This window comes from Sander vitreus, chromosome 24 (assembly GCF_031162955.1).
Source record: "Sander vitreus isolate 19-12246 chromosome 24, sanVit1, whole genome shotgun sequence".
NCBI classification, from domain to species: Eukaryota; Metazoa; Chordata; class Actinopteri; order Perciformes; family Percidae; genus Sander; species Sander vitreus.
In genome coordinates this window covers 14183559-14208857 of record NC_135878.1, presented here as the reverse complement: position 1 = coordinate 14208857, position 25299 = coordinate 14183559, and the positions used below count along the sequence as shown (strand labels likewise).

The 25299-nt window shown below is 40.4% G+C and overlaps 2 protein-coding genes across 3 annotated transcripts; both read left to right on the top strand.

The window, feature by feature from the left end:
• Positions 1-1701: 1701 nt before the first annotated feature.
• Positions 1702-8144, top strand: s100b (S100 calcium binding protein, beta (neural)). Of its 2 annotated transcripts, XM_078243930.1 has the most exons (4): positions 1702-1875; positions 2106-2191; positions 3725-3889; positions 6134-8144. In XM_078243930.1, exons 3-4 carry the CDS (start codon positions 3752-3754, stop codon positions 6278-6280), a joined length of 285 nt encoding a protein of 94 aa, XP_078100056.1. In that variant the 5' UTR covers positions 1702-1875; positions 2106-2191; positions 3725-3751; the 3' UTR covers positions 6281-8144. The 2 variants fall into 2 exon arrangements, with proteins under 2 accessions (XP_078100056.1, XP_078100055.1); XM_078243929.1 differs by lacking the exon at positions 2106-2191 and having other exon boundaries at positions 1705-1875.
• Positions 8145-12329: 4185 nt separating this feature from the next.
• Positions 12330-21433, top strand: LOC144512615 (uncharacterized). Its single transcript, XM_078243431.1, has 4 exons — positions 12330-12434; positions 13635-13860; positions 18520-18561; positions 19786-21433. Exons 2-4 carry the CDS (start codon positions 13641-13643, stop codon positions 19971-19973), a joined length of 450 nt encoding a protein of 149 aa, XP_078099557.1. The 5' UTR covers positions 12330-12434; positions 13635-13640; the 3' UTR covers positions 19974-21433.
• Positions 21434-25299: the final 3866 nt, after the last annotated feature.

Below are 25299 nucleotides of genomic sequence, written 5' to 3'. Positions count from 1 at the left end.
GTCACTGCTCACGCACACGCATTCATTCTCCCTTGTGGGGGGAGGGGCTTGGGGGGGGGTGGGACTGAGAAGTTGTCGATGTTCACATTTTTTTGGCTAAGTCCTGGATCTTTGCAATCCTACCTACGGCACCTTTAATGCGTTCCGAGCCACAGAATGCACCATGCTAGTCATAAAGTGTCCAATTTATTTTGAAAATTCAGTCTCTCTCGCCGACTATACGGATATTTGTTCGTTGGGTCGGTACTTGATTTTCAATTTTAGGATTCGAATGTACGCCTCTTGCTTTGTTTTTCTTTCAATACCGTAATAAAGTTGAGACAGATTCAACTTTTCGGAGAAACGCAACCCAACGTCACGTTGCGGTGGCCAGTCACGTAATCGGGGACGGCGCTAGTGAGAAGGATATAACGGTGATTTTTATCCTCTGCATCCCCCCCCCCCCCACGAAATCTACACCTATGCTACCTGAAAATCCTGGCGTCTGTTTTTCCCCTCCTAGAAGTCTCAAAAGTTTCTTTACAGGGGTGCCTGGATAGCTCACCTGGTACAGTGTGTGCCCCCCATGTACAAAGGTTCAGTCCTTGTCGCAGTGGCCGCAGGTTCGACTCCGACCTGCGGCCCTTCGCTGCATGTCATTCCCCCTCGCTCTCTCCCCCCTTTCACATCTTCGACCTAAAATGCCCCGAAAATAATCTTTAAAAGTTTGTTTACAGCTTTCTGGGAGTAAAAACCTGGCACCGGGACATCTCAACTTCTGCCTATTTGGCCGGTAGCAGATGTAGCGTTTGTGTGTGACGTCTGGCCAACTTCACCAGTGAAAAGAACGTCTTCATTAACATGCACGGCCATCCGCTTCCTCTGAAACGGGGCTTTTTGTTTTCCCAGCAGATGCCCCCCACCCACCCCCAAAACACAACGCGGACTGAGAAGCAGATCCGGATCAAAGACATAGATGGATAGTATACGATCCACGGTGAACGGAGAGAGAGAGTCCCGAAGGGCTTGGCAAGGTTTTTGTAAATACATGTCAACTGGATAAGAGCCTGTAATTCTTACAAAGTAACTTGATCTGTAACTGTAATGCATGTGAAGGTGAAGACGTTTGTAAAGCAGCACTAACTATAAGAAAAATGGACACGTTGTTCATTTGGTACACTTCTAGTTAATTAAAAAAATAATAGTTGCCTAGTCCAGTTAATGCCTAACGTTACGATACACCAGGAGGCTCTGAACGGACTTTAAACGGACCACAGTCTGACACCATCTCACATCTAGGGACAACAATTATAACAATATGTTAAAATATATATATGTTTGTTTTTGCTTGTTTTTGCTTATAAAAAAGCAGAACTACTTTCTATTGGAAGTGACTCGTCGATTGTTGGCTAAAAGTTCCGGAATTGGATTTTAAGCTCGTCTGCGAGCCACACGGACATTAGGAATATGTCACATGTCATTACTGCATGTAGGCGAGTGAAAATAAGAACGTGTGTTTGTGTCTCGGTCTCTTTCACATCATCAAAAAATAGAGTCGCAGTTTTTGTTCACGGTGGTCAGTTTGTTATGACAGCATGGAAAGGTGATAACATGTAATCCTCATATCAAAGTCAACGTTGTCTAAATGTGACCATGACGTGACATGACATTATGTACAAGTTATTTCAAGACTGGCAGTAAGAGTCGGAGCATCAGTGCTGGTTTCGCTGCAGTGGAGTGAGGGGAGGGGAGCGGACGAGATTGGTCAGCAGTTTGAATGACTCAGCGCTTCACCCTCCACACACACACACCCCACCCCCACTGCTGCAGTATATAGGCTGCTGTCCGTCCTCAGCCTCCACCCTCTGGACAACTTCTGCCTGGACTTACACCGAGGTAATGTCCCTCTTGTTTTCCCCCTTTCGTTTAAATGCAGAAAAGAAAATCTGAAAACTTCTTCTTTGGTTGTTTTTTTTAAAAAGCTTGCAATTCCAGCACACATCAGATGTGGTATATACAGTATATATAAATAGAATTTGTAATCAGTGCTGTATGATGTAGATGCTTTAATGGTAACTTAGTTTTTTGAAACCTGGTCCCTATTTTCCTATGTTTTTGTGTCTAAGTGACTGATGAGAACAACAATCTTTGACATTGGTCCAGTATTGAGCGAGATCGCTGCAGTCGGCAGTCAGCGAAAACAAGCTGCAGTGTAAGTTATTGGGCAATTGCGCACTTTCAATTTACGTTCACAAAAGTGCTTGTTTTGCCGCTGACAGGCTCAGATTACTATTCTAAGTGTCTAACAAAATTATGGAAAAGGATTTCTAAGGAGGTCGACCTTTCTGTTAAAGAGTAAGTCCTTTTTTTACAAACAAAAACATCTAAAAAATTGCGTTCGCTAATCCCACCAAACTCCATGTAAATAAACATTAATTTAAGCATCGTAAAATACACGTCATTCAAAGTCGACAGAAACAAAATAAAACTATGAAAAGCTGTTTTGGGTCGTCTTTCCACTTTTGCAACAATCACAACTCTAGTTTTGGTTGAAATAAACACAGAGTTTACCAGTTTACATGTGAAAATGTGTTGGCTCTATACACGCTAAAAGTATTGATTATTTAAAGGGAGTCTGGTGGGTTTAGTTATAGCGATCTCTGAGATATTTCTGGTTAAACAAAGTGGATTTAACGCTTTCAAAAAAGGTCTATCTCTGTAGGGATTCTTTTCCATAATGTTGTCAGACACTTGGAGTAATAATCTGAGCCTGTCAATTGCAGAAACTTTTGTGGACAAAAATTGACAATGCACATTTGCCCCTTAAAGATTCGAAGATTGTCACCGTCAGTCACCCACACACAAAAACATGGGAAAATAGCCGCGTCAGTCTGGATCTGTGCTAGTAGTAACTAAAGCTGTCAGATGAATGTAGTGGAGTAAAAAGAAGTATTCAGATCCGTTTTGATTGCCTTTTTTAAAGTTTTTTTCGGACAAATTTGTCAACGTTTTAGTCGGCATTTTGAATTTTTTTTTTAAACGTTTTTGTCACTTTTTCTGACATTTGTAGCCTTTGGACGTTTCGAGGTTTTTTTTTGTTTTTTTTAAATCGACATTTTTCAAGGATTTTTTGGACACTTTTGTTGCCTTTTTTATTTTATTTTTTTTACAAGATTTTTTTCAGACAATTTGTCCGATGTTTTTGTCATTTTTGGGCACTTCTGTCTGCGTTCTTTCAATGTTTTTTCTCTGTAGGTATATATATATATATATATATATATATATCTTTTTGATGATTTGGGTGACTTTTTTTGTCCCGTTTTTCAGCGTTTTTGTCGCTTTTAACGACCTTATTTGAGACATTTTTGCTGCTTTTTTTCCATGTTTCTTCTATGTGGATTTTGTCGCCTTTCTTTGTCCCTCTCTCTTTTTTAAATGTAGTGGGGTAACTAAAGTAACTAGTAACTAAAGCTGTCAGATGAATGTAGTGGAGTAAAAAGTACAATATTTCTCTCTGAAATGTAGCGGAGTAGAAGTAGAAAGTGGCATGAAAAGAAAAAGACTCAAGTAAAGTACGAGTACCTCAACATTTGGACTCAAGTACAGCACTGGAGTGAATGTACTTAGTTACATCCCACCGCTGTATGAGACTGAGTTTTTCTGCATTCTACACTGAAAAGAAAACAATATTTCACTGTACCCGTGGTGAGTGAAACCCTGAACTGACTCGTGTTACTCTTTCTAGTGAAAAGGTGAAACGAAAACGTTGACAATGACGGACCTGGAGACCTCGATGGGCACCATCATCGCCGTGTTTCAGAAGTACTCAGAAAGAGAAGGAGACAAACACAAGCTGAAGAAGAGCGAGCTGAAGGATCTGCTTCAGGACGAGCTGCCGGAACTGATGGAGGTGAGACCTAAAACGGAGATCTGGAAGAGTAACTGAGTAGATTTACTCCAGTACTGTACTTAAGTACCACATTGTTGAGGTACTTGTACTTTACTAGAGTCTTTTCTTTTCATGCACACTTTTCTACTTCTACTCAGTCTGGCTGTATACCGGACTCTCTCAGTTATTTATTTAAATATTATTTTTTTAAGCAGTTTTGTTAACTGGGTAGAATATGCATAGTATAAAAAGTATAATATGCATTTTTGTTTTTCAAATTGTCAGAAACAATAGGAAAAATGCATAGACTTCTGTCAAATAAGGTAACACAGACTCATTGCCTTAACTGTATGTGGAGCACTAATGCCGACTGTGGGTAGTGTGTGTGTGTGTGTGTGTGTGTGTGTGTGTGTGTGTGTGTGTGTGTGTGTGTGTGTGTGTGTGTGTCTTTGTGTCTCTATGTAAATATCGGGATTTTGTGTAAATGACGTGATCTGAACTGTTTTAACCCCAACCTGACCCTAAACCCCAAACCCCAAACCTGACCCTGGAGTCAGACGAGGCCCGGTGGAAATTGATCTTAATGCCTTCATTTAAAAAAATTGGAAAAATCAAACCTTTAAGGACACCAATTGTCTTTGTGAATGAATAATGTATCGTGAATAAATAAATGTTCTTCCTTAAAATACAGGGGGTACTTTCCATCAGATCATCTCTCAATGCAAATCAAACCAGCTATTAGGCTAACTGAAATACAACCATGCCAGTCTCTAGGTATGGTGAAGCTGATGTGATGATGTGGGGGGGGGTATTTTAATTCCAGAGACCAAGAGAGCCATGAAATAACTGGCCTTTAAAAATAAAAGTCTGCCTGCCTCTATGGGAATTTAACATAGGGGTGTACTGACTTATGCCCCCTGTATTTTAAGGAAGAACATTTATGTATTTACGATACATTATTCATTCACAAAGACAATTGGTGTCCTTAAAGGTTGGATTTCTCCTCTTTTTTTTTTAATTAAGGCATTAAGATCAATTTCCAAAAGATGATTTTTTTATTCCTCTTTTTAGTTCATAAACGTCTGAGCACCACTGTATGCACCATTCACCAAGGTAAATTCAACATAAGGGTAACTTATGGTGGCAATAAACCCTTTTCTGCGGAGTTGGAAAGAGTCAAAAAATACTGTATGTAAGTAAAAGTACTGCAACTATGGTTGTTTGGTGCAAAATGTAAAAAATAAATAAATAAATAAAAATGTTAGGTAGGCGTTTAAAATGACGTGTTTTTCATGTATATTTGTTATCTTGCTATACAAAATATGTAATATATACAGTCACTATTTAAAGTTGAAAGAGGGGCGGGAACAATAGCAAGCTTCGGCTCGTCCCGTTCCTTATCGGACAGATTGAATATTTCTGTTCATTTTTTTTTTCCCAAATATACATAAAAAAGAAATAAGAATGAATTAGCGGTATAAAGATCTACTCAAGCAAAAGTAAAAAGTAGCTCCTTAAAAAATTTACTCAGAGTAAAAGTGACTTTTAAACAGTGGACAGGAGGTATACTTTTTTACATTCATACCTATTTATTATCTTATTTATACTTATTTTTTTGTGTTTGGAGAAGGGCACAAAGCCACGTCGCGCTTTTGAGTTTTTAATTTGTTGACGGATACTTTGCCAAAGCAACGTTAAGAGTTCTTTTTTTTTATTTTTTATTTATAATTCTTTTACTCAGTAACGTGTACAATACCTCAAACAAAACATACTGCAGTGAAAGTTTGAAATTACAGATTCCAAACACTACTTTAAAAACTAAAAGTACACCCCAAAAAAAACGACTCAATTGGTAACGCGAGTAATAGGGCTGCACGATATTAGGAAAATATCTAATTGCGATTATTTAGACTGATATTGCGATTGCGATATGATTCCCAATACTGGAGGGAATGATCATTTTTGTATCATTATTCTCATTTTCATTGAAAAATATAAAAATTGATTGAAGTGTGATTTTTTTCTGTGGTCTGTAGGATACGATGTGTAGGCCGGGACCTCTCGGCAGCACCACAATACTTGATTTCAGAATGGTTTGACACATATTTTGCCTTTAACAAATATTGCACCCCCCTCCATATGGATATTGCACTAGTCCATATTGCGATTTCGATAAGATTGCGATTAATTGTGCAGCCCTAGTGAGTAACTGTAATCCGTTACTTTCCACCTCTGCGTCTCTGACTCTGATTCTGATTCTTGCAGCACGTGAAAGACCAGGAGGCGCTCGATAAACTAATGGAGGGCCTGGACACGGACGGCGACTCCGAGTGCGACTTCCAGGAGTTCATGACATTCATCGCCATGGTTACCGTCTTTTGCCACGAGTTCTTCCAGCAAGAGGACGAGTGAAGGAGGAGGAGGAGGAGGAGGAGGAGGAGGAGGAGGAGGCGACCGCGGAGACAAAAGAGGGGAGCTACAGTAAATTATAAAAGAAGGGAAAAAAGCCTGTAGGTGCCCTGAGAGCAGCGCAGGGTGGGGGGGCAGGAAAACACACCTTCCAGCCAGCAGCCAAAACATTATCGGAGCCGGTTGGCAATAATAATCTACCTTGTTCTCTTTCAGTCTAAATGCATAGATGGCTTGTAAAGTCTTCAAAACGGCTTCAGGCTCTGAAAGTGTGTCACAAAACTAGCCACTGATTTCTAAAAGTAGTTTCTTTTACAAACATTTTTGGCACGACAGACGCCAGTTGGCTGCAGAAATTGCAACAGGGCCTCCAAAACCATACGACCATATCCATCGTTTTATTCCTACCCTCTAATACAGCGGCGTCAAACTCAATTTCACGTGGGGCCACGCTGGAAAAGAAGAATCCCATCAAGGGCCAGCATGCAATTAAAAGTCATCTCAAAAGTCAAGCATCTTTTACTGTATTATATCATGTCTCGTATAGTCTTCTCACTTACAGTTTGGTCGACATAAAACCCCCAAAAAAGTAACGACGTCGGAAAAAGTAGCAAAAACGTGGGCAAAAGTGGCAAAGATTTCAGAAAAACTGCAACAAAACAATGAAAAGGCTACAAAAACTAGGTTGGCCAAAATGTATTGTGAAACCTGAAAAGAAAAATCTCAGAAATTGGCCATGTTTCTGCACTTTTTAATTTAGCATAATTCCCAATCCCATTCTATGAATCAAATGACAAATGTTTGCTAGATTTTTGGGCACAGCTACCAACTTCAGATACGGAGTTCTGCATACCACCGATCAATAATTTTAAGGTTCTTCTGTTGTAGAAGGGCACGGAAACTTTTACAAATGAGTGGTTTGTCTACACTTCACATGATAACCATTTGGAGGTACTTTATAAAACTGTTGTTAAAAAAGATTGTGGCCGTTATATTTCAGATGTGGCTAGTAGGTTAGGCAAGCAGCCTCCAATCATAATTCTCTTGAGATTTTCCACGTGCTAGGTGGCCAGTAAATCGAGAAAAGGGCTACGATTTTTTAACACTTTGGGAGTCAACCAACTACCGAGAGAGCACCTGGGTTTGCTTGTTGACTATCAAATATTGAAAGTGACTCGTAAGTTGGTCGTTGGCTGGTAAAAGTTTTAAAATGGCTTGTGAGATTTAGCTAATCTAGAAGCCACTTTGGACGCCCCCATTTACAGTAGTTAGAGTTGACCAACGTTTCAGACACACTTCTACAAAATCTAGTTGACTATCGAACATTGGGAATGACTTGTAACTTAGTCTTAAACTTAAAATACGCGTAATTGGCTAGTCAAATGTTAGAAATGGCTTCTTTATTTTATACGCTAGCTGCCAGAACGCCAACCATAACTTGGAGTTTATTGTCTGTTAGATTTCGGATGTCGCTAGTAAGTTTGTCTAATCTACGTGATTTGTTCAGCTCTCGTTTCTTCTTAAGAAGCTCTCTTTGGAGATGATTTGTATCTAGGTAGTTTGATAACATTTGAGTCGTACTACATTTAAAATGTCTAGCTGGCTGTTAAAATAATCATAAAATGTTTGGATTTAGTAGCCGCTATTGCCTGTAGCGAAAAATCCGACTCAACGATTCACTGCATTCTTCTCGTCATGCAAAAAACAACAAAAAAAAAAAAACATAGCTTAGCATAGATAACTGCTATAAAAAGTGTTTATCAAAAGAGTTGGAACAGAGTTTGTCTGTCGAGATGTATTTTTGAAATGTTGTGCACTGGTTTGTTTGGATGTCGATGACATGAAATGAATTAAATTATCAATGTGTGACTCTTGTTTTTTTTCCCCCCCCTAATGATTAACATTGTTGCACTTCGTAAAAGTATGTGCATACATAAGAAAACACATTGTTTCAATTCGCCCCAATTTATTCGTGTCTGCTTGTCGTTATATTTATATAGAGGTTCTGCAGATTTCCTCAACCATAAAACATCCGTCATATATTGTTTAAGTGACTTAAAAGATACTCAATCCTATTTTTTTGCAGACTTTGGATCAGTGTTTTCTCTCGTAACACAAGGAATCATGTCTAAGACCACAAACTGAACATCAGAGAGAGAGAGAGCTTTGGTAACCACGCAACTTTTAGATCATAACTTAACTTACAAGTCCAAGTCCAGTCTCAAGTCATTAACTTTCAAGTCCAAGTCCAGTCTCAAGTCATTAACTTACAAGTCCAAGTCCAGTCTCAAGTCATTAACTTTCAAGTCCAAGTCCAGTCTCAAGTCATTAACTTACAAGTCCAAGTCCAGTCTCAAGTCATTAACTTACAAGTCCAAGTCTAGTCTCAAGTCATTAACTTACCAGTCCAAGTCCAGTCTCAAGTCATTAACTTACAAGTCTAAGTCCAGTCTCAAGTCATTAATTTACAAGTCCAAGTCCAGTCTCAAGTCATTAACTTACCAGTCCAAGTCCAGTCTCAAGTCATTAACTTACAAGTCCAAGTCCAGTCTCAAGTCATTAACTTTCAAGTCCAAGTCCAGTCTCAAGTCATTAACTTACAAGTCCAAGTCCAGTCTCAAGTCATTAACTTACAAGTCTAAGTCCAGTCTCAAGTCATTAACTTACCAGTCCAAGTCTAGTCTCAAGTCATTAACTTACAAGTCCAAGTCCATTCTCAAGTCATTAATTTACAAGTCCAAGTCCAGTATCAAGTCATTAATTTACAAGTCCAAGTCCAGTCTCAAGTCATTAATTTACAAGTCCAAGTCCAGTCTCAAGTCATTAACTTACCAGTCCAAGTCTAGTCTCAAGTCATTAACTTACAAGTCCAAGTCCAGTCTCAAGTCATTAACTTACAAGTCCAAGTCCAGTCTCAAGTCATTAATTTACAAGTCCAAGTCCAGTCTCAAGTCATTAATTTACAAGTCCAAGTCCAGTCTCAAGTCATTAACTTACAAGTCCAAGTCCAGTCTCAAGTCATTAACTTACCAGTCCAAGTCTAGTCTCAAGTCATTAACTTACAAGTCCAAGACCAGTCTCAAGTCATTAACTTACAAGTCCAAGTCGAGTCCCAAGTCATTAACTTACAAGTCCAAGTCCAGTCTCAAGTCATTAACTTACAAGTCCAAGTCGAGTCTCAAGTCATTAACTTACAAGTCCAAGTCGAGTCTCAAGTCATTAACTTACAAGTCCAAGTCTAGTCTTAAGTCATTAACTTACCAGTCCAAGTCCATTCTCAAGTCATTAACTTACAAGTCCAAGTCCATTCTCAAGTCATTAACTTAAAAGTCCAAGTCCAGTCTCAAGTCATTAACTTACAAGTCCAAGTCGAGTCTCAAGTCATTAACTTACAAGTCCAAGTCGAGTCCCAAGTCATTAACTTACAAGTCCAAGTCGAGTCTCAAGTCATTAACTTACAAGTCCAAGTCGAGTCTCAAGTCATTAACTTAAAAGTCCAAATCTAGTCTCAAGTCATTAACTTACAAGTCCAAGTCGAGTCCCAAGTCATTAACTTACCAGTCCAAGTCTAGTCCCAAGTCATTAACTTACAAGTCCAAGTTGAGTCTCAAGTCATTAACTTAAAAGTCCAAGTCCAGTCTCAAGTCATTAACTTACAAGTCCAAGTCCATTCTCAAGTCATTAACTTAAAAGTCCAAGTCCAGTCTCAAGTCATTAACTTACAAGTCCGAGTCGAGTCTCAAGTCATTAACTTACAAGTCCAAGTCTAGTCCCAAGTCATTAACTTACAAGTCCAAGTTGAGTCTCAAGTCATTAATTTACAAGTCCAAGTCCAGTCTTAAGTCATTAACTTACAAGTCCAAGTCCAGTCTCAAGTCATTAACTTACCAGTCCAAGTCTAGTCCCAAGTCATTAACTTACCAGTCCAAGTCCAGTCTCAAGTCATTAACTTACTAGTCCAAGTCCAGTCTCAAGTCATTAACTTACCAGTCCAAGTCCAGTCTCAAGTCATTAACTTACAAGTCCAAGTCCATTCTCAAGTCATTAACTTAAAAGTCCAAGTCCAGTCTTAAGTCATTAATTTACAAGTCCAAGTCGAGTCTCAAGTCATTAACTTACAAGTCCAAGTCCAGTCTCAAGTCATTAACTTACCAGTCCAAGTCCAGTCTCAAGTCATTAACTTACCAGTCCAAGTCTAGTCTCAAGTCATTAACTTACAAGTCCAAGACCAGTCTCAAGTCATTAACTTACAAGTCCAAGTCGAGTCCCAAGTCATTAACTTACAAGTCCAAGTCCAGTCTCAAGTCATTAACTTACAAGTCCAAGTCCAGTCTCAAGTCATTAACTTACAAGTCCAAATCCAGTCTCAAGTCATTAACTTACCAGTCCAAGTCCAGTCTCAAGTCATTAACTTACCAGTCCAAGTCCAGTCTCAAGTCATTAACTTAAAAGTCCAAGTCCAGTCTCAAGTCATTAACTTAAAAGTCCAAGTCCAGTCTCAAGTCATTAACTTACAAGTCCAAGTCAAGTCTCAAGTCATTAACTTACCAGTCCAAGTCCAGTCTCAAGTCATTAACTTACAAGTCCAAGTCCAGTCTCAAGTCATTAACTTACCAGTCCAAGTCCAGTCTCAAGTCATTAACTTACAAGTCCAAGTCTAGTCTCAAGTCATTAACTTACAAGTCCAAGTCCAGTCTCAAGTCATTAACTTACAAGTCCAAGTCGAGTCTCAAGTCATTAACTTACAAGTCCAAGTTGAGTCTCAAGTCATTAACTTACCAGTCCAAGTCCAGTCTCAAGTCATTAACTTACAAGTCCAAGTCTAGTCTCAAGTCATTAACTTACAAGTCCAGTCTCAAGTCATTAACTTACAAGTCCAAGTCCAGTCTCAAGTCATTAACTTACAAGTCCAAATCTAGTCTCAAGTCATTAACTTACAAGTCCAAGTCCAGTCTCAAGTCACTAACTTACCAGTCCAAGTCCAGTCTCAAGTCATTAACTTACAAGTCCAAGTCCAGTCTCAAGTCATTAACTTACAAGTCCAAGTCCAGTCTCAAGTCATTAACTTAAAAGTCCAAATCTAGTCTCAAGTCATTAACTTACAAGTCCAAGTCCAGTCTCAAGTCATTAACTTAAAAGTCCAAGTCCAGTCTCAAGTCATTAACTTACCAGTCCAAGTCCAGTCTCAAGTCATTAACTTACAAGTCCAAGTCCAGTCTCAAGTCATTAACTTACCAGTCCAAGTCCAGTCTCAAGTCATTAACTTACAAGTCCAAGTCCAGTCTCAAGTCATTAACTTAAAAGTCCAAGTCCAGTCTCTAGTCATTAACTTACAAGTCCAAGTCCAGTCTCTAGTCATTAACTTACAAGTCCAAGTCTAGTCTCAAATCATTAATTATCTCAAGTCATTTATTTTTAGTCAAGTCGCAAGTCCTTAAAAATGGTGACTCGAGTCCAAGTCACCAGGTCTCAAGTCCACATCTCTGCTTTCTGCTGATAATCTTGCAAATGTCTGACTTTCTGTGTTGACGGATGAAATATACCATGTGTTGTTGTTTTTTTTCTAACTGTTTCAGCACTTCCCTCGAGAGTTAGGGCGCAGGCAGGGAAAAATCCATCGTAAAACAGCCACGTATTAAAACTGTATGTATGTATATATGTATGTATGTGTATATGTGTGTGTGTGTATATATATATATATATATATATATATATATATATATATATATATATATATAGACCCCCTTCTCTGCTTGTTTTGAGGCATTCTGGGAAATGTAGGAAAACAACTAACACAGGCAATAATAACCCCTGCAACAAACACACTAAACCTGAGTCTACATTAATTCAGAGGCTGAATGTGAGATTATTAAACACAGTGTACACACTGTGTGTGTGTGTGTGTGTGTGTGTGTGTGTGTGTGTGTGTGTGTGTGGAGATGATGTAAGAGGCGTTGTCAGCTGCACAGTTTCAGACATCTGCAGGCTGTGTAGCATCAGAAAGGGTGGAGTCAGCCACCTGATTGGCCAAGGAACAGATCCTGACCCTGGGGACTGACGCCACACCCGTGTGTGTGTGGGTGTGCGTGTGTGTGATTCAGCATACGCTCTGTTGTGTTTCGTCTTCTTCTCATTCTTCCTCTTCGCCTCAGAACTGGTGAGTTTTTTTTTTTTTACCTTTTTTTTTTTTTTCCAAATCGCAGTTTAAAAAGTCTTTAAAGTTTTGTTCTCCTTTTTGCATTGTGACTGCTTTTTCAGAACAAGCTGCCGTCCAAACTAACAGCTTTTTTCGTTTTTACTCTGCAATATTTCTAATCTCTCAAACACTGCTCGTAAAGCCGTGCGTCCTCCCTAAACATAACTTTGCTGCATGTTTGTTCTCAGTTAGCTTATTTTTCTGTGTACTATTACCTTCTGCTACAGTCATAAATACATAAATGAAAGCTTGATGAGACCAGAAAGGGATGTGAGAGGAAAGTTAAAAACTTGTATATCTACGTATATATATATATATATATATATATATATATATATATATATATATATATGTATATATATATATATATGTATATATATAAATAATATATATATGATTAATTGCTGAATTTCTATAGTTAATTGCGATTAATCGCATGTTTTATCACATGATTAAAATACTATTATTTTGCATTTCAGAACAGTTTCTAAGTACATATTAACAATGGAAAGCAATTCTTACCAGTGGATCTTGACTGGGAATCAAATTAATGCAAAGAAAGTGACTTTATGAACTTGACTTTAAGATTTGTATTTGTTATACAACAAACTATTTATTTACTGTAAAAATAAGAAAAATGTGTGAATCTGTACTCTGTAGACAGCCCAGGCTCCACAAACGGCAACAAAAAACAAACTGTACCAACCTGCACCACCAAACATAAACAGTGTTCCAGCGTTCCAGCCAATAACCGACAAGAAGGAGTTGGGGGTGGGGGTTGGGGGGGTTAGTGCGCGGAAGCACGGAAGGGAGGGGGAAGGGGACGGGATGAGGAGGAGGGAGGGGCGAGCTAGCCTCGTTTTGTTTGAAAATACTTCAAACGAAGTAACGTCACTCAACATCGCTTAGAGCACCTTTAAGAAGAGGAAGCTGCAAAAAAATCGGCAGAAAATTAAACTCATTGTAAAAATAAACATTTTGTCAAGTGCTCGTTCTTAACTTTAATGAATATTTTAAGTTGGCCTGCCATAAATTGTTTAAAAATTATGAACCCTCCCCGGTCTAAGCTATTTCTTCCCATCTTTGGTTCGCCTGGAGATATTGAACGTGATATAAAGTATGCATTGTCCTGTCGCGGGCGGGGGTTTTCTTTCTGCTCAGGTTGAAATGACAGAACTCACCTGGTATGAGGATGTGACCGAGATGGTTACCACTGTCCCACCGAGGGCACCTGAAACCGGGGCTACGCTTTCTGCGGTTTTGACCGAGATGGTGACAAACGGTATGGCCATTCCCACGACTGCTGCCCCTGCAGCTGCGACTCCTGCCCCTGCCCCAGCTGAAGCCTGGACTCGTCTTCCTCTTGTGACAGAGGCAGTGACGAAGGGTACGTACATACATGTGCAGGCCTTTGTACACATACAACACATTGGCTGCGTCCCAAATTCCACACGAACATGCTTTTTAGTAGCTAAAACAGTATGTGAGGTTTTTTTAAGTACGTCCAAAACCGTAGTATGAAACCAATAGTACGTGAGTTGCAAACTATAGCCGGTAAAATATAACAGTATTCAATACTGGACAATACGCCGGCATAAATATCCCACAATGCAATTCGGTAGTAACGACAATGTTAATAACGCTCTAATTTTTACATATTTAAATGACTGTTGGTCTAGTTATTCAGCTCTTTCAGTAATGTAAGCGTTATCGGGCGATGCCCGCTAGAGCGGAGGTCGGCGGGGGTTCCCACGGTTAGGCATCTTCAAACGGCGAGGAGGCTCTCAGGAAGTCACGTTGAAATTTACAGCATCGTGCGGCCGAAAACACACTTGTTTACGTGTTGAGTATGTAGTGCAGAGGATGAGGTTTCAGTTACATCACATAAATTATGAACAGGTAAGTAAGTTTCTGTCTCGGTCTTGACAGTCTCTCATTTGGACTCGGTCTCAACAGCTCCTGGTCTCGGACTCGAACAAAGGTGGACTGGACTACAGCCCTGCTTCGGGCTGTTGAAATGATTCCTCTCTCCGTCATCCTTCGTTTAGCTTTTTGGCTAGTAGCCGCGGTGACGTCACGTGACCCTGTCCCTGACGCAAATTTACGAATCCCACTATGGCCACGCCAAGACCCGACCTACGAAGCAGCTCGATTGGTTGGGGTTAGGTCATTTGACCTTGAGTGGTTAAGGTTAGGATAGCCGATTGGTCAGGGGATGGGACCTGAACAAATGGGGTTACGTTACCTTGCGTAAGCATGGGCGCCTGGCCAATAAATGCTATTGAAGGGCGGGTCTTGGCGTGGCCATAGTGGGATTCGTAATATCGCGTCCCTGACCTGCCGCACGCTACATTACGACAAGCGTCCTCATCACATCACCAGATAGGAAAGAGAGATAGATGGACTTTATTAATCCCAAACTGGGAAAAGCCTACCTGGGACAAAAAAAAACTAATCACATTCTGGTAACGCAGCATTACTTGGATTAGTGTGGAAAGTAATAATATTAAGTAAAAATATATACTGCCCAACACCGCTGGCGTGAGTGTGTGTGTGTGTGTGTGTGTGTGTGTGTGTGTGTGTGTGTGTGTGTGTGTGTGTGTGTGTGTGTGTGTTAACCAGGGAGTGTCTTATCAGGCTGATGTCAGGAGAGGATCACGGGTATGAAGGAGTGAGTGTGACGCCCTCCGGGGGCCTGTCGCCACGGAGATAAGAGCGGACACACTGATACGGCTGGCCCTTATTTCCACAGCAGGGCCAAAGTGGGCCAAAGAGGGGCTAACCAGCTGGGGCTGGGAATCTTTACTTTCCTAACTACTTTATGGAAGTATCTTACTGGATAGACAGACAGACAGACAGACAGACAGACAGACAGATACTTTATTCATCCCGAGGGAAATTGTAGGCATCCAGTAGCTTAGACAACCATAACACAACAAACGCAAATACAAAAGAACACTTAACTTAAAAAAACTTAAAAGAAATATTTTTTAAGATTACAAACTGAGCGAGAATTTAATATACTAGGCCTAGCATAAAATGTTTTGTATTTTAAACTGCAGTTACACACAAAATTTCCGTAAATTGCAGGGCAAAGTCCTTAGGTAATGAGCTGCCAGAACTCTAACTGTTATTTCAAGGATGTATTTCTTAGAGTGTGTACAGTAGCTACAGAGCTTCCCTGTTTGGCCCTGAAGTGTAAAAGCAGCCTCTGTCACCTCGTCTCTGTCACACATTGAGGCTTTAAAATAGACGGGAGGGTGTTTGAATACCATACGTGGTTGGATTGTGCTGCCATGCGTCTCCTCCAGTAGCTTTATCACAGGCGTTAACGCCACATGGTTTGTAATAGAATTCCATGAGAAACAAACAAGATTGTGCATCCAATACATCCCCTAATTGTTTTCACTGGCATACGAAATGGTGTCCAAAAGACAGCCGAGAGCCTGTTTTGTTGCTATAACAATAGCTACTGCTACAGTATCCTAGAGCATTATGTGGAGCGGTGCTAACGTTAGATAAACAAAGAGGTGGAGCGAGTTAGAGAAAGAACAGAGAGAGGGAGAGAGAGAGAGAGAGAGAGCGCTGCTAACATTAGATCAAACAAAGTGGTGGAGCGAGCTAGAGAAAGAACAGAGAGAGGGAGCCAAGTGTGAACATAGCCTAACTGACTTGCCAAATAACAATATAAAGTTAAACCTCACGTATGCCCAGATCAACACAAACCCTTTATTATGATGAGGACATAACACAAGATCTCTCTTTTCAGCTCTTTCACACCACAAAGCTGTGAACATCAGCACAACATCTGTCAAGATGTACTGGCGTCTGCTCTTCATCATCTGTATTTTGCCCAGTTTGGGAATAACGGTGATTCCACTGTCGAAACAGGCAACATTTCCTCCACTGTGTCTGCTGCCACAGGCCCACTTATCTCTCTGCTTTGTTTACCTGCTGTTGAAAATCACATCTCGGCTGCTTGGCTGGTGTCGGTGTAGCAGGGTGCAGATTGATGACAGGGGAGGTCATCTGATGCCACATGTTTTAATTCGAAAAACTCCATCTGTAATTAACAGAAGAAAGACACTGCGTTGCACTGTAGTTTCTACTAGCGGAATGGCTGCTGACATCAACACAAGCCTTTTTTTTTTTTACTCGAGACAAAAACAATACAACCAAAATGTCTTTCAGCATATTTTCTTGTAAACTACAAAATACTACACTGCCTCATTTCAAGTGCCTCAGTTACAGAATATACAGTGGCTATAAACACATTCATTTCAGCAGATTATTTTCAGATATATATTTCAAACACAATTGGATCTCTAGTTAATCCACATATGTAGCAACAGATCGATATGCAACACAGATTTATAATATAATATACTGTAGTATAGTGAATAACAGAAAGAAACCGAATAATCACATGTATGCGCACACGCACACACACACACACACACACACACGCACACACGTACACACACACACACCCAAACACGCACGTACACAGACACACATTTACACACGTAGACACACACACACACACACACATACACACACATATGCACACACACACTCACTCACACACACACTCACATGTACACACCCAAACACACACACAGACACGCACACACACACTCACATGTACATGTACACACACACACACACACACACACTCACTCACATGCACACACACTCACACGTACACACACTCACATGTACACACACACGTACACACACACTCACATGTACACACACACTCACACTCACATGTACACACTCTCTCACACACACACACACACACACACACACATTCACACACACACACACACACACACACACACACACACACACATTGACACGCACACACACACACACACACACACACACACACACACACGTACCTAACAGATAAAGCACGGACTTAACAAGCTAACTGTAGTGCTAGCTTGTGTGTGTCAATATTAATCTATTAAACTATAAAAACACGCGTCAGGAACACTATTCACTAATTTGACAACACTAACGTATTATCATGTTTGGATTCATAATGCTTATTTACCTGTAATTAACCGAAAAAAAAGACATTTAGTTGCACTGTAGTTTCTACCTAGCTTTTCCTAAACTTAGGAGAATTGAGGCCAGTTCTGTTTTAGCCTTAGTTAGTTCACTCTGCCATCTACTGGTCAATGTCGCCGCCTGGTGGCGAGGAGTGCAAATGACTTTTACACCACTACTAGTATTAGCTGTAACTGCATACAGTATAAGCATCTTAACATAACAAAAATAATGACTTGACAAGAAACTAAACTGTATGGGGTGGTCCAATGAGTAACATATATGTTACAACATATTAATTTCACGGGTGGGTTATAATCAAAACTGGCCGGGGGTAATGAAGTCAAAGAGTTTAAATGCTGTGGCAAGCAAACATTTGTTGTTAGGTTTGCATAATTCCTAGAAAAAAAACATCCCAAAACACGTGTAATGTTTTGAATCTGCAGAACATTTTGAACAATGCAGCAGATTCATTCATTAATTATATTAATATTAACATGAACTGGATTTTATACAGTATATGTAGTATGGGGACGCCCCGATTTACCCCTAAAAAGTACATTTAGCCTATATCCATATACCTTTAAATATAAATGTAACTGTATTCGTATAGCGCTTTTGTAGTCTCAACGACTATTTGAAGTACTTTAACATAGTACAGGATCCATTTAAACACATTCATACACATTCATACACTGGTGGCAGAGGCTGCCGTACAAGGTGCCATCTGCTCACACAAACACACACTTAAGACCTCTTTACAGTCGCCGTTCCCGACCTGTCGCGCGACAATGTGACATCGATCTTCGCTGGCAACCAGAGGTCGTGCACAGAGAACAGACATACAAACATCTGAGGTGTCTGGATAAAACAATTTGACATTTGCAAAGGATTGCCTTTTTTTGGAAAAGCTACGTATAACTTAGTGATAGTCAACGAATGAATTCAATTAGCATTTTATGTGAAGTCTGATTTGTGTCTTTTACAGGCATCGACCTGGACGATGGAGCTTTTGCACCCCTAATCGGAGGTGAGAAGTGAACTTTGTTTCTCTTGATTGTATTGTATTGTAATGACGCTAACGGATAAGAAACCAGCAGTAAAAGGTTGTTTTAAGTCCTCAACAGTGGATTTTCTTCGGACCATTTAATGCAAAAATCACCCTTTAGCATCTGTATGGAACGCGCCGGGCAGAGCAGCAGCTCGACCGCGGCGCTGTAAGATGACGTAGTATGTAGAGAGACAACGGTAGAGAGTAGTATGATGGGGTGGGCGGGGGGGTGGATGGGTCAAACAACACAGGACTTTTCCCCAGGAGACCTGGGTACATGTCCCGATCTTGTCCCGCGTGTCACTGAAACGTACATTTTCTAACCCCACCCACCTCTTTTCCTAAACCTAACTGTCCCGTTTTTGTGTCGAATGTCAGTTCAATGTACGTCCCAACCCAGAGCGCCAAAAAGTGACGCCAGGAGTCCCAACCAAGCGCCAAACGCCCAAGGGTTAGACATGAGTCCCGAGAGCATCAAATAGTGACGCCTAGAGTCCCTACCAAGGGTGTCTAAGGCTACATTTACATTGCTACGTTTTGGTTTAAAAACTTTTGCTACGTTTAGCCTCCTCTCATTCCCCCTGCCCTGGAGTTTCCCCCTCTCATTCCCCCCTGCTCTGGTGTTTCCCCCTCTCAATCCCCCTACTCTGCTCTGGAGTTTCCCCCTCTCATTCCTCCTGCTCTGGTGTTTCCTCCTCTCATTCCCCCTGCTCTGGCGTTTCCCCCTCTCATTCCCCCTGCTCTGGCGTTTCCCCCTCTCATTCCCCCTGCTCTGGCGTTTCCCCCTCTCATTCCCCCTGCCCCCCAGTCTCAACGGCCGCAAACGGAGACCTTTGGCAACACCGACACTGACGCCAATGTTTCGCCGCCTGATCGGGTCTTATCGGTCACGACGTCTCGTTCTCTAAGACTAAGCTGCTAACGTAACCATGTAACCCCATCCACAATCTTTTCCTAAACCTAACCGTCCCATTCTTTTGCCGCCTGTCCGCTAAACGTACATCCCGACCCAGAGCGTCAAAAGTGACGCCAAGAGTCCCGACCAAGCGCTAAAGGAGACCTTTTTTGCGTCTGACCTGACCAAGCGTTGCTTTTTCACGTGATTGGAGTGAAAATGTGTTGGCAGAAAAACTGTTGACCATGTGCAGAATTCCGTGAAATCTTTTAGTGATCTCCTGTCCCGACATGTTTAACACCTTCTAGGGATCGCCTGCATCACATTGCTGCTGGTTCTCTGCATCATAGTGGTGTTGCTGTGGTGTTTGTCCAGACATAAAGGCTCCTACGTCACCAAAGAGATGGACGACGATCATGTGGACGACGAGGAGTTTCTCAGTTCTGATACGGCGCTCCAAAGCTGGGAACCTCTGGAGACCAACGAGGACGCATGAAGAAAAAATAGGGAACACTTTGAAAATACAGACTTGGGTTGAGTTGTCGAGGACCCAAGAGCTTTTGTTACACCGCATTTTTACAAAAAAGTAGCCAATTTCCAAAAGCAACTTTGCACATTGCTGCCACCGAAAGGCTGCAAGACGAACTTCTGAGAATCTTTCTGAACAAATTTCTTATGTGAGGGTATCATTGGATAACTGGTAATTGTAATTGGAAAATGAAAAAACAAGTTTATTTGTAATTTGTCTCAAAAAGCAAAAAAACATACAACAAAAAAACGAATTTTCTAGGCATATTTTCTATGCTGTATTCTGATCAAATGTCCTCCTCTGTGCCTCCCCACTTAAAAACAATCCTGGAATTGCCCCTGAGAATAACTAACAGTAATTTAAAGGACAATTCCGGCGCAAAATGAACCTAGAGGTTAATAACATATGTGAACCGAGTCAAACGCTCTCTGGGATCTGTTGCTTGTTGCTCATGCTAATCGAATGTGTCTGTAGCTTGAAACTAGCCGGGGGTTAACTGCTAACGCTAGCTTTCGGGGCACAGGGTAAATCACTCAAAATAGCACCACATTTAAACGGTACCATAAAGACGGTACGGTCCCTACATGCAAACCGAAGCATTGAGACTTTGACTTTGTAAGTGTACAGGCAGTTTATTACAAAAGATAGATTATAAAGACAGTAGCGTTAATGTTTACATGCGGCCACCATCTTGGATAACAGTCATGACCAGTCGAATCACGAACGCTGTGTTTGAGCTATGTTACTGGTTACTGGTTGCACGGTTTGCATGTAGGGACCCTCATTATGCTACTGTTTAAGTGTGGTGCTATTTTGAGCCTTGTTAGTGGTGTAGAAATAGTGATTTACCCTGCGCCCTGAAAGCTAGTGTTAGCAGCTAACCCCCTGTTTGCGGTAGCTAGTTTCAAGCTACAGACACATTCGATTAGCATGAAAATAGATCCCAGAGAGCGGTCCACTCGGTATACATGTGTTATTAACCCCTAGGTTCATCTTGCGCCGGAATTGTCCTTTAAGTAGCATTTCCTGTTGAGGTCAGATCTTTTGCCGCACATTATTCCGCAGGCGTACCATCTGTCCCACTTAGTCTTTTCCTCTGGACAAAATCTTTTGACGCCAAACTGCCAGACCCTGGTTAACATTAACTGGCTGCTGGTTGCTTTCCACGCTGGTCACTGTAATATTTTTAGGGACTTAAGATGGTCCGATACCATTTTTTCCTTCCGGTTACCGATTCCGATACCTGAACTTGCGAATCGGCCGATACCAGGGTGTCATATATATTATTATTTTTTAACAGCTGTATACTACTATACCTGTATGGATGTGATATGATTTCTATCTTTGTTGTTAAACTGTTTGTGAAACATGAACAAACCCAAACGATGAACGCCACATAACTTTATTATCCAGTTTGACAGTCATAATGGAAAAAAAACATAAATGAACTACTTTAAAGTAGATTTTCTTCAGAGCTAAATAAGATGGTATGGGATCGGTGCATAAACCCCAGTACTTTCTGAAACCCATACCAGCATTTTAGGCCTTATCGGAACATTTCTAACTCGGACTAAAGTAACACGCTGTAATGAATTAGCTGTGAGGGATAACCTGTGTGTTTGTACCATCATTTGTCAACCTGAATTCAACCCAAGCCCGTGTTTGTTTCTGCATATTTGTTTTTTTTTACTTTTAGAGTTTCTTCTTAAAGTTGTATATTAAATAGACTGAAAAACTACTAAAGTAGAAGGCTTTTTTAGAGCTTCAAAACACCAAAGAGAGATCAAAGAAAGGAAAAAGGTCAATACTTAGTTGCAATAATCCATTGTTTTCTTGCATTGTTAATTGTACTTATTAACCATTCATAGAATACATTTGACACAATGTAGTCATTTCTGTCGTTATGATTTCAGTAATAGAGCTCAACAGTCCCGCCCCTCTTCTGAGAGACCTTGGGTTCCGGAAGTAAACTTCCCGTCATTTCTCCCATTGATGTCTGGAAAAATCTGTATATAAAGAGTTTTAGACCGTGCCTTAGGCTAACCAGGTGGTACGTGACTCATAAGCATACAACGTATCATTTCGAGTAAAAAAACGTACGGGAAATCCCAAAAAAGTCAAAAGGTACAAGACTGTGTACATATCGTCATCTCAGAGCGAAGGAACTACTCCTCCCATAAACCACCGCACACCACTGAACAAAAGGAAGCTAACGTTAGTTTAGTTAACAGTTAATTCGGCTAACCGCTAGCTGTGACAGCTTGTAATAACTTTAAAAGACCCTCAAAATAAAACCTGAAAATAACCGTTAAAATATATAACGGCTGTTACGTCAGCTGTAGACGGCTTTACCCAGTGTTAAGTTTGAGTTAACGTTATTTTAGACTGAATCATGCTGTCAGCTAGCGGTTAGCCCAATTAGCTGTTAGCTAAACTAACGTTAGCTTCCCGGCAGCGGCTAACGTCAGGCGCGTGGAACAGATCGTGATTCGTGCAGTGTCGTAAAGCCTCGTGACAGATCGTGCAGGCAGCACAGATCGGGTACTGACACCCCAGCATGAGTTCCACCAATCAGAGGCGTCACTGTGGGATTGTGGGATTGTTTAGGATTGTGGGTAATGAAGTACTTATCCAAGACCGCGAATAAAAGACATTTATCTCAAAACAAGGGTAGTGCCCCATGATTTGTGGTGTCTATATGAGCATATACAATCGCTGAGTCAGTAATTCAATCAAACAGAAAAAAAAACACTCAACCCAGAATCAATGGTAGCTAACTTGAAATTTAAAACACAGCAAAAACTGAAACCCAATTCTTGCTCCACTTTTGCTTGCTCTATTTTATTTGTACTTTACTGTACTTTATACTTCTTCTCAGTGTGTTTTTGTTTTGTTTTATGTTACTTGTTTGATCCAGAAGAAGTAGAAAGTATCATTAAATGAAAATGCACAAGTAAAGTACCTCAAAGTTTGTACTCAGGTGTAAAATGGAACTTTAACCAGTGTGTGGAGTGGAAACGTGTGAGGCTGTAATACCACCAGTGGCCTGAAGATGGTGCTGTTGGACCAGAACGGAGCTTCACAGCAAACAGCAGAAAACTGTTAGAAAACAAGTCAACTAGTCAGTTAGATTTACGATCAATAACAGTAAATAGGGCAGATATCTTCAACAGGGGGAGGTCCTCAGAGTTACTGCAAATTATTGTTCATTTTTGTCTTTTTTCAGTACAGAAAAATACTTTGCCCATCTAGAACCTGAGACAGGTGCGTCGGAGGGAAATAAGTAAGTGAGAAGTTGCAAAGAAAGGGAGTTTCTTGGCAACTTCTGAAAGTTTTTTCAAAACTTGAAATGTCTTAACATGAAATCCAACATATTATTAGCAAATATAAATCAGCCTATTTGTGAAACAAAATGACATTAATGATAGGCTTACTGTCAGTAAGGTAACCATCCACGGATACAGTTGATCCAAAGGATTCACTGTCACATGTATTGCATAACATTAAAAACATTTCTAAATTCATACCAAGAATTATTTTTATAGCTTAGTTTTCTTAGACTGTGGTTGTACCGGGCAGCTTCCAGGTATGAATGTGGAACTGTGTGAACGTGATCAGGTCGTTGTTGCAAATGAGAGTATGTTCTCAATCGACAATCGGCAATTGAGAGGCACGAAGAGCAGCACGTGAAAGGACAGTTCACAAACAAGGTACAATACGATTTAATATATACTAGATAAATGTTAATGCATTGCATAACGCTGTGTGTTCTAAAGTGCTAATCTAGTAAAGGTCTATAAAAACCAAAATATTTCGTATTGCATCATTTGTGCTCCCACTTGTTTTCGACGTTTGCCGTCTGATTACAGTTAAGTTACACGTTTGACATTTTTGAAGGTTCTTTCTAGGTTTTCACAAGTTTACTAACAGAGCAGGGTTCTATCAGATCATTTTAAATAATGGGCCTAACAGAAAGTGTTCTGTAGCTACTGTAGCTAGGTTTCTAATTAAAGGGCAAAGTCCGGGTAAAGAACTGCCACAACGTTTTCTGTTATTATATTACTATACAGATTTCTTGAGTGTGTTTTGTAACCCTGTTTGTTACAGGAACAGGACTCATGTTTCTGAGTGGCAGGGTAAACAACATGTGTGTGTGTGTGTGTGTGTGTGTGTGTGTGTGTGTGTGTGTGTGTGTTTGTGTTTATCGGCTAATAAAACCCGAAAATTAAAACCGTGTGGTGCCTGTTAATGAACTGCTTTCAAACTAAACAAACACACACACACACACACACACACACACACACACACACAAACAGCAAATAACTAAGGGGGTCAGCTTCTCCTCGGAACGCGTAGCTCCAATGGCGCCATTTTGATGCTAACAAGCCATCACCTCCCGTTAGCATCCCATTGACTCCCATTCATTTTGGCGCCACTTTGACTGGCTCCGTAGCAGACGTTTTTATAACAATAGGCTAACGATTGGGTCATAACCACGAGACTTCCTGTCTCATAGTAGAGGAGTTACCGTATAGTACAGGAGAAGCTCTCAGGCAGTTTGGACTTCCATTAGCTGTTTAAGTGTAATGACTAATGTTAACTATCATTTTAGTGATCAATAATTAGCCTGTGTCTATGTTATCTCCTTACATATACCTACGCTCTCCGTCTCTGCTAGATTGGGAATGATTGAGATTTCTCTTGGCACAGCTACCAGAAGACTTCCAACTTTCAGACAGGTTGCTCACGGCACATCTACGTCTTCAAGCTCAGTTGGAGGCTGCTCAGTAACGCTCAGCCATCACCGGGAAAGAGCTTCTAATGTCCTTCACTGGTCTCGGTCCAGAGACACGGGATCTGTTGGTCCATTTTATATAGGTCAATGCAAATAACTAACTTAGCTTAGCGTGCTAACAATGAACGAAGTGTTTTCTCTTGGCGAGTCAATCCATAATAGTCAATTTCATTTAAATAAAAATCACAAAATCAAACTAAAATTCACGTCTAAACATAAAATAGTTATTTATGAGAAAAAAAACTCAAACTACAAAACAAAAAATAAACTTTGGTTAGTGTATAAAGCAAAAGCAGCTTATTGTGCACTGATTATTAACAACTAAAATGAAGTAGATTCTCATGAGACAGGGCTTTTGTGCCGGTTAAAACACCAGAGTTGAAATTAGTTTGGGCCATTTTATACTGAACCATAATTCAAATATTCATGTTTATTTATGAATTGCAAAATCTCAATGCCAAATGTCAATTTTATATGCATAGCGCCTTTTTCTTACAA

Excerpts from the sequence above, each read along its gene's own strand:
- s100b (XM_078243930.1), top strand. The coding sequence starts at position 3,752 with ATGACGGACCTGGAGACCTCGATGGGCACCATCATCGCCGTGTTTCAG. Across the intron at positions 3,890-6,133 it reads AGCTGCCGGAACTGATGGAG|CACGTGAAAGACCAGGAGGC; the intron begins GTGAGACCTAAA and ends TGATTCTTGCAG.
- LOC144512615 (XM_078243431.1), top strand. The coding sequence starts at position 13,641 with ATGACAGAACTCACCTGGTATGAGGATGTGACCGAGATGGTTACCACT. Across the intron at positions 13,861-18,519 it reads GACAGAGGCAGTGACGAAGG|GCATCGACCTGGACGATGGA; the intron begins GTACGTACATAC and ends TGTCTTTTACAG. Across the intron at positions 18,562-19,785 it reads TTTTGCACCCCTAATCGGAG|GGATCGCCTGCATCACATTG; the intron begins GTGAGAAGTGAA and ends AACACCTTCTAG.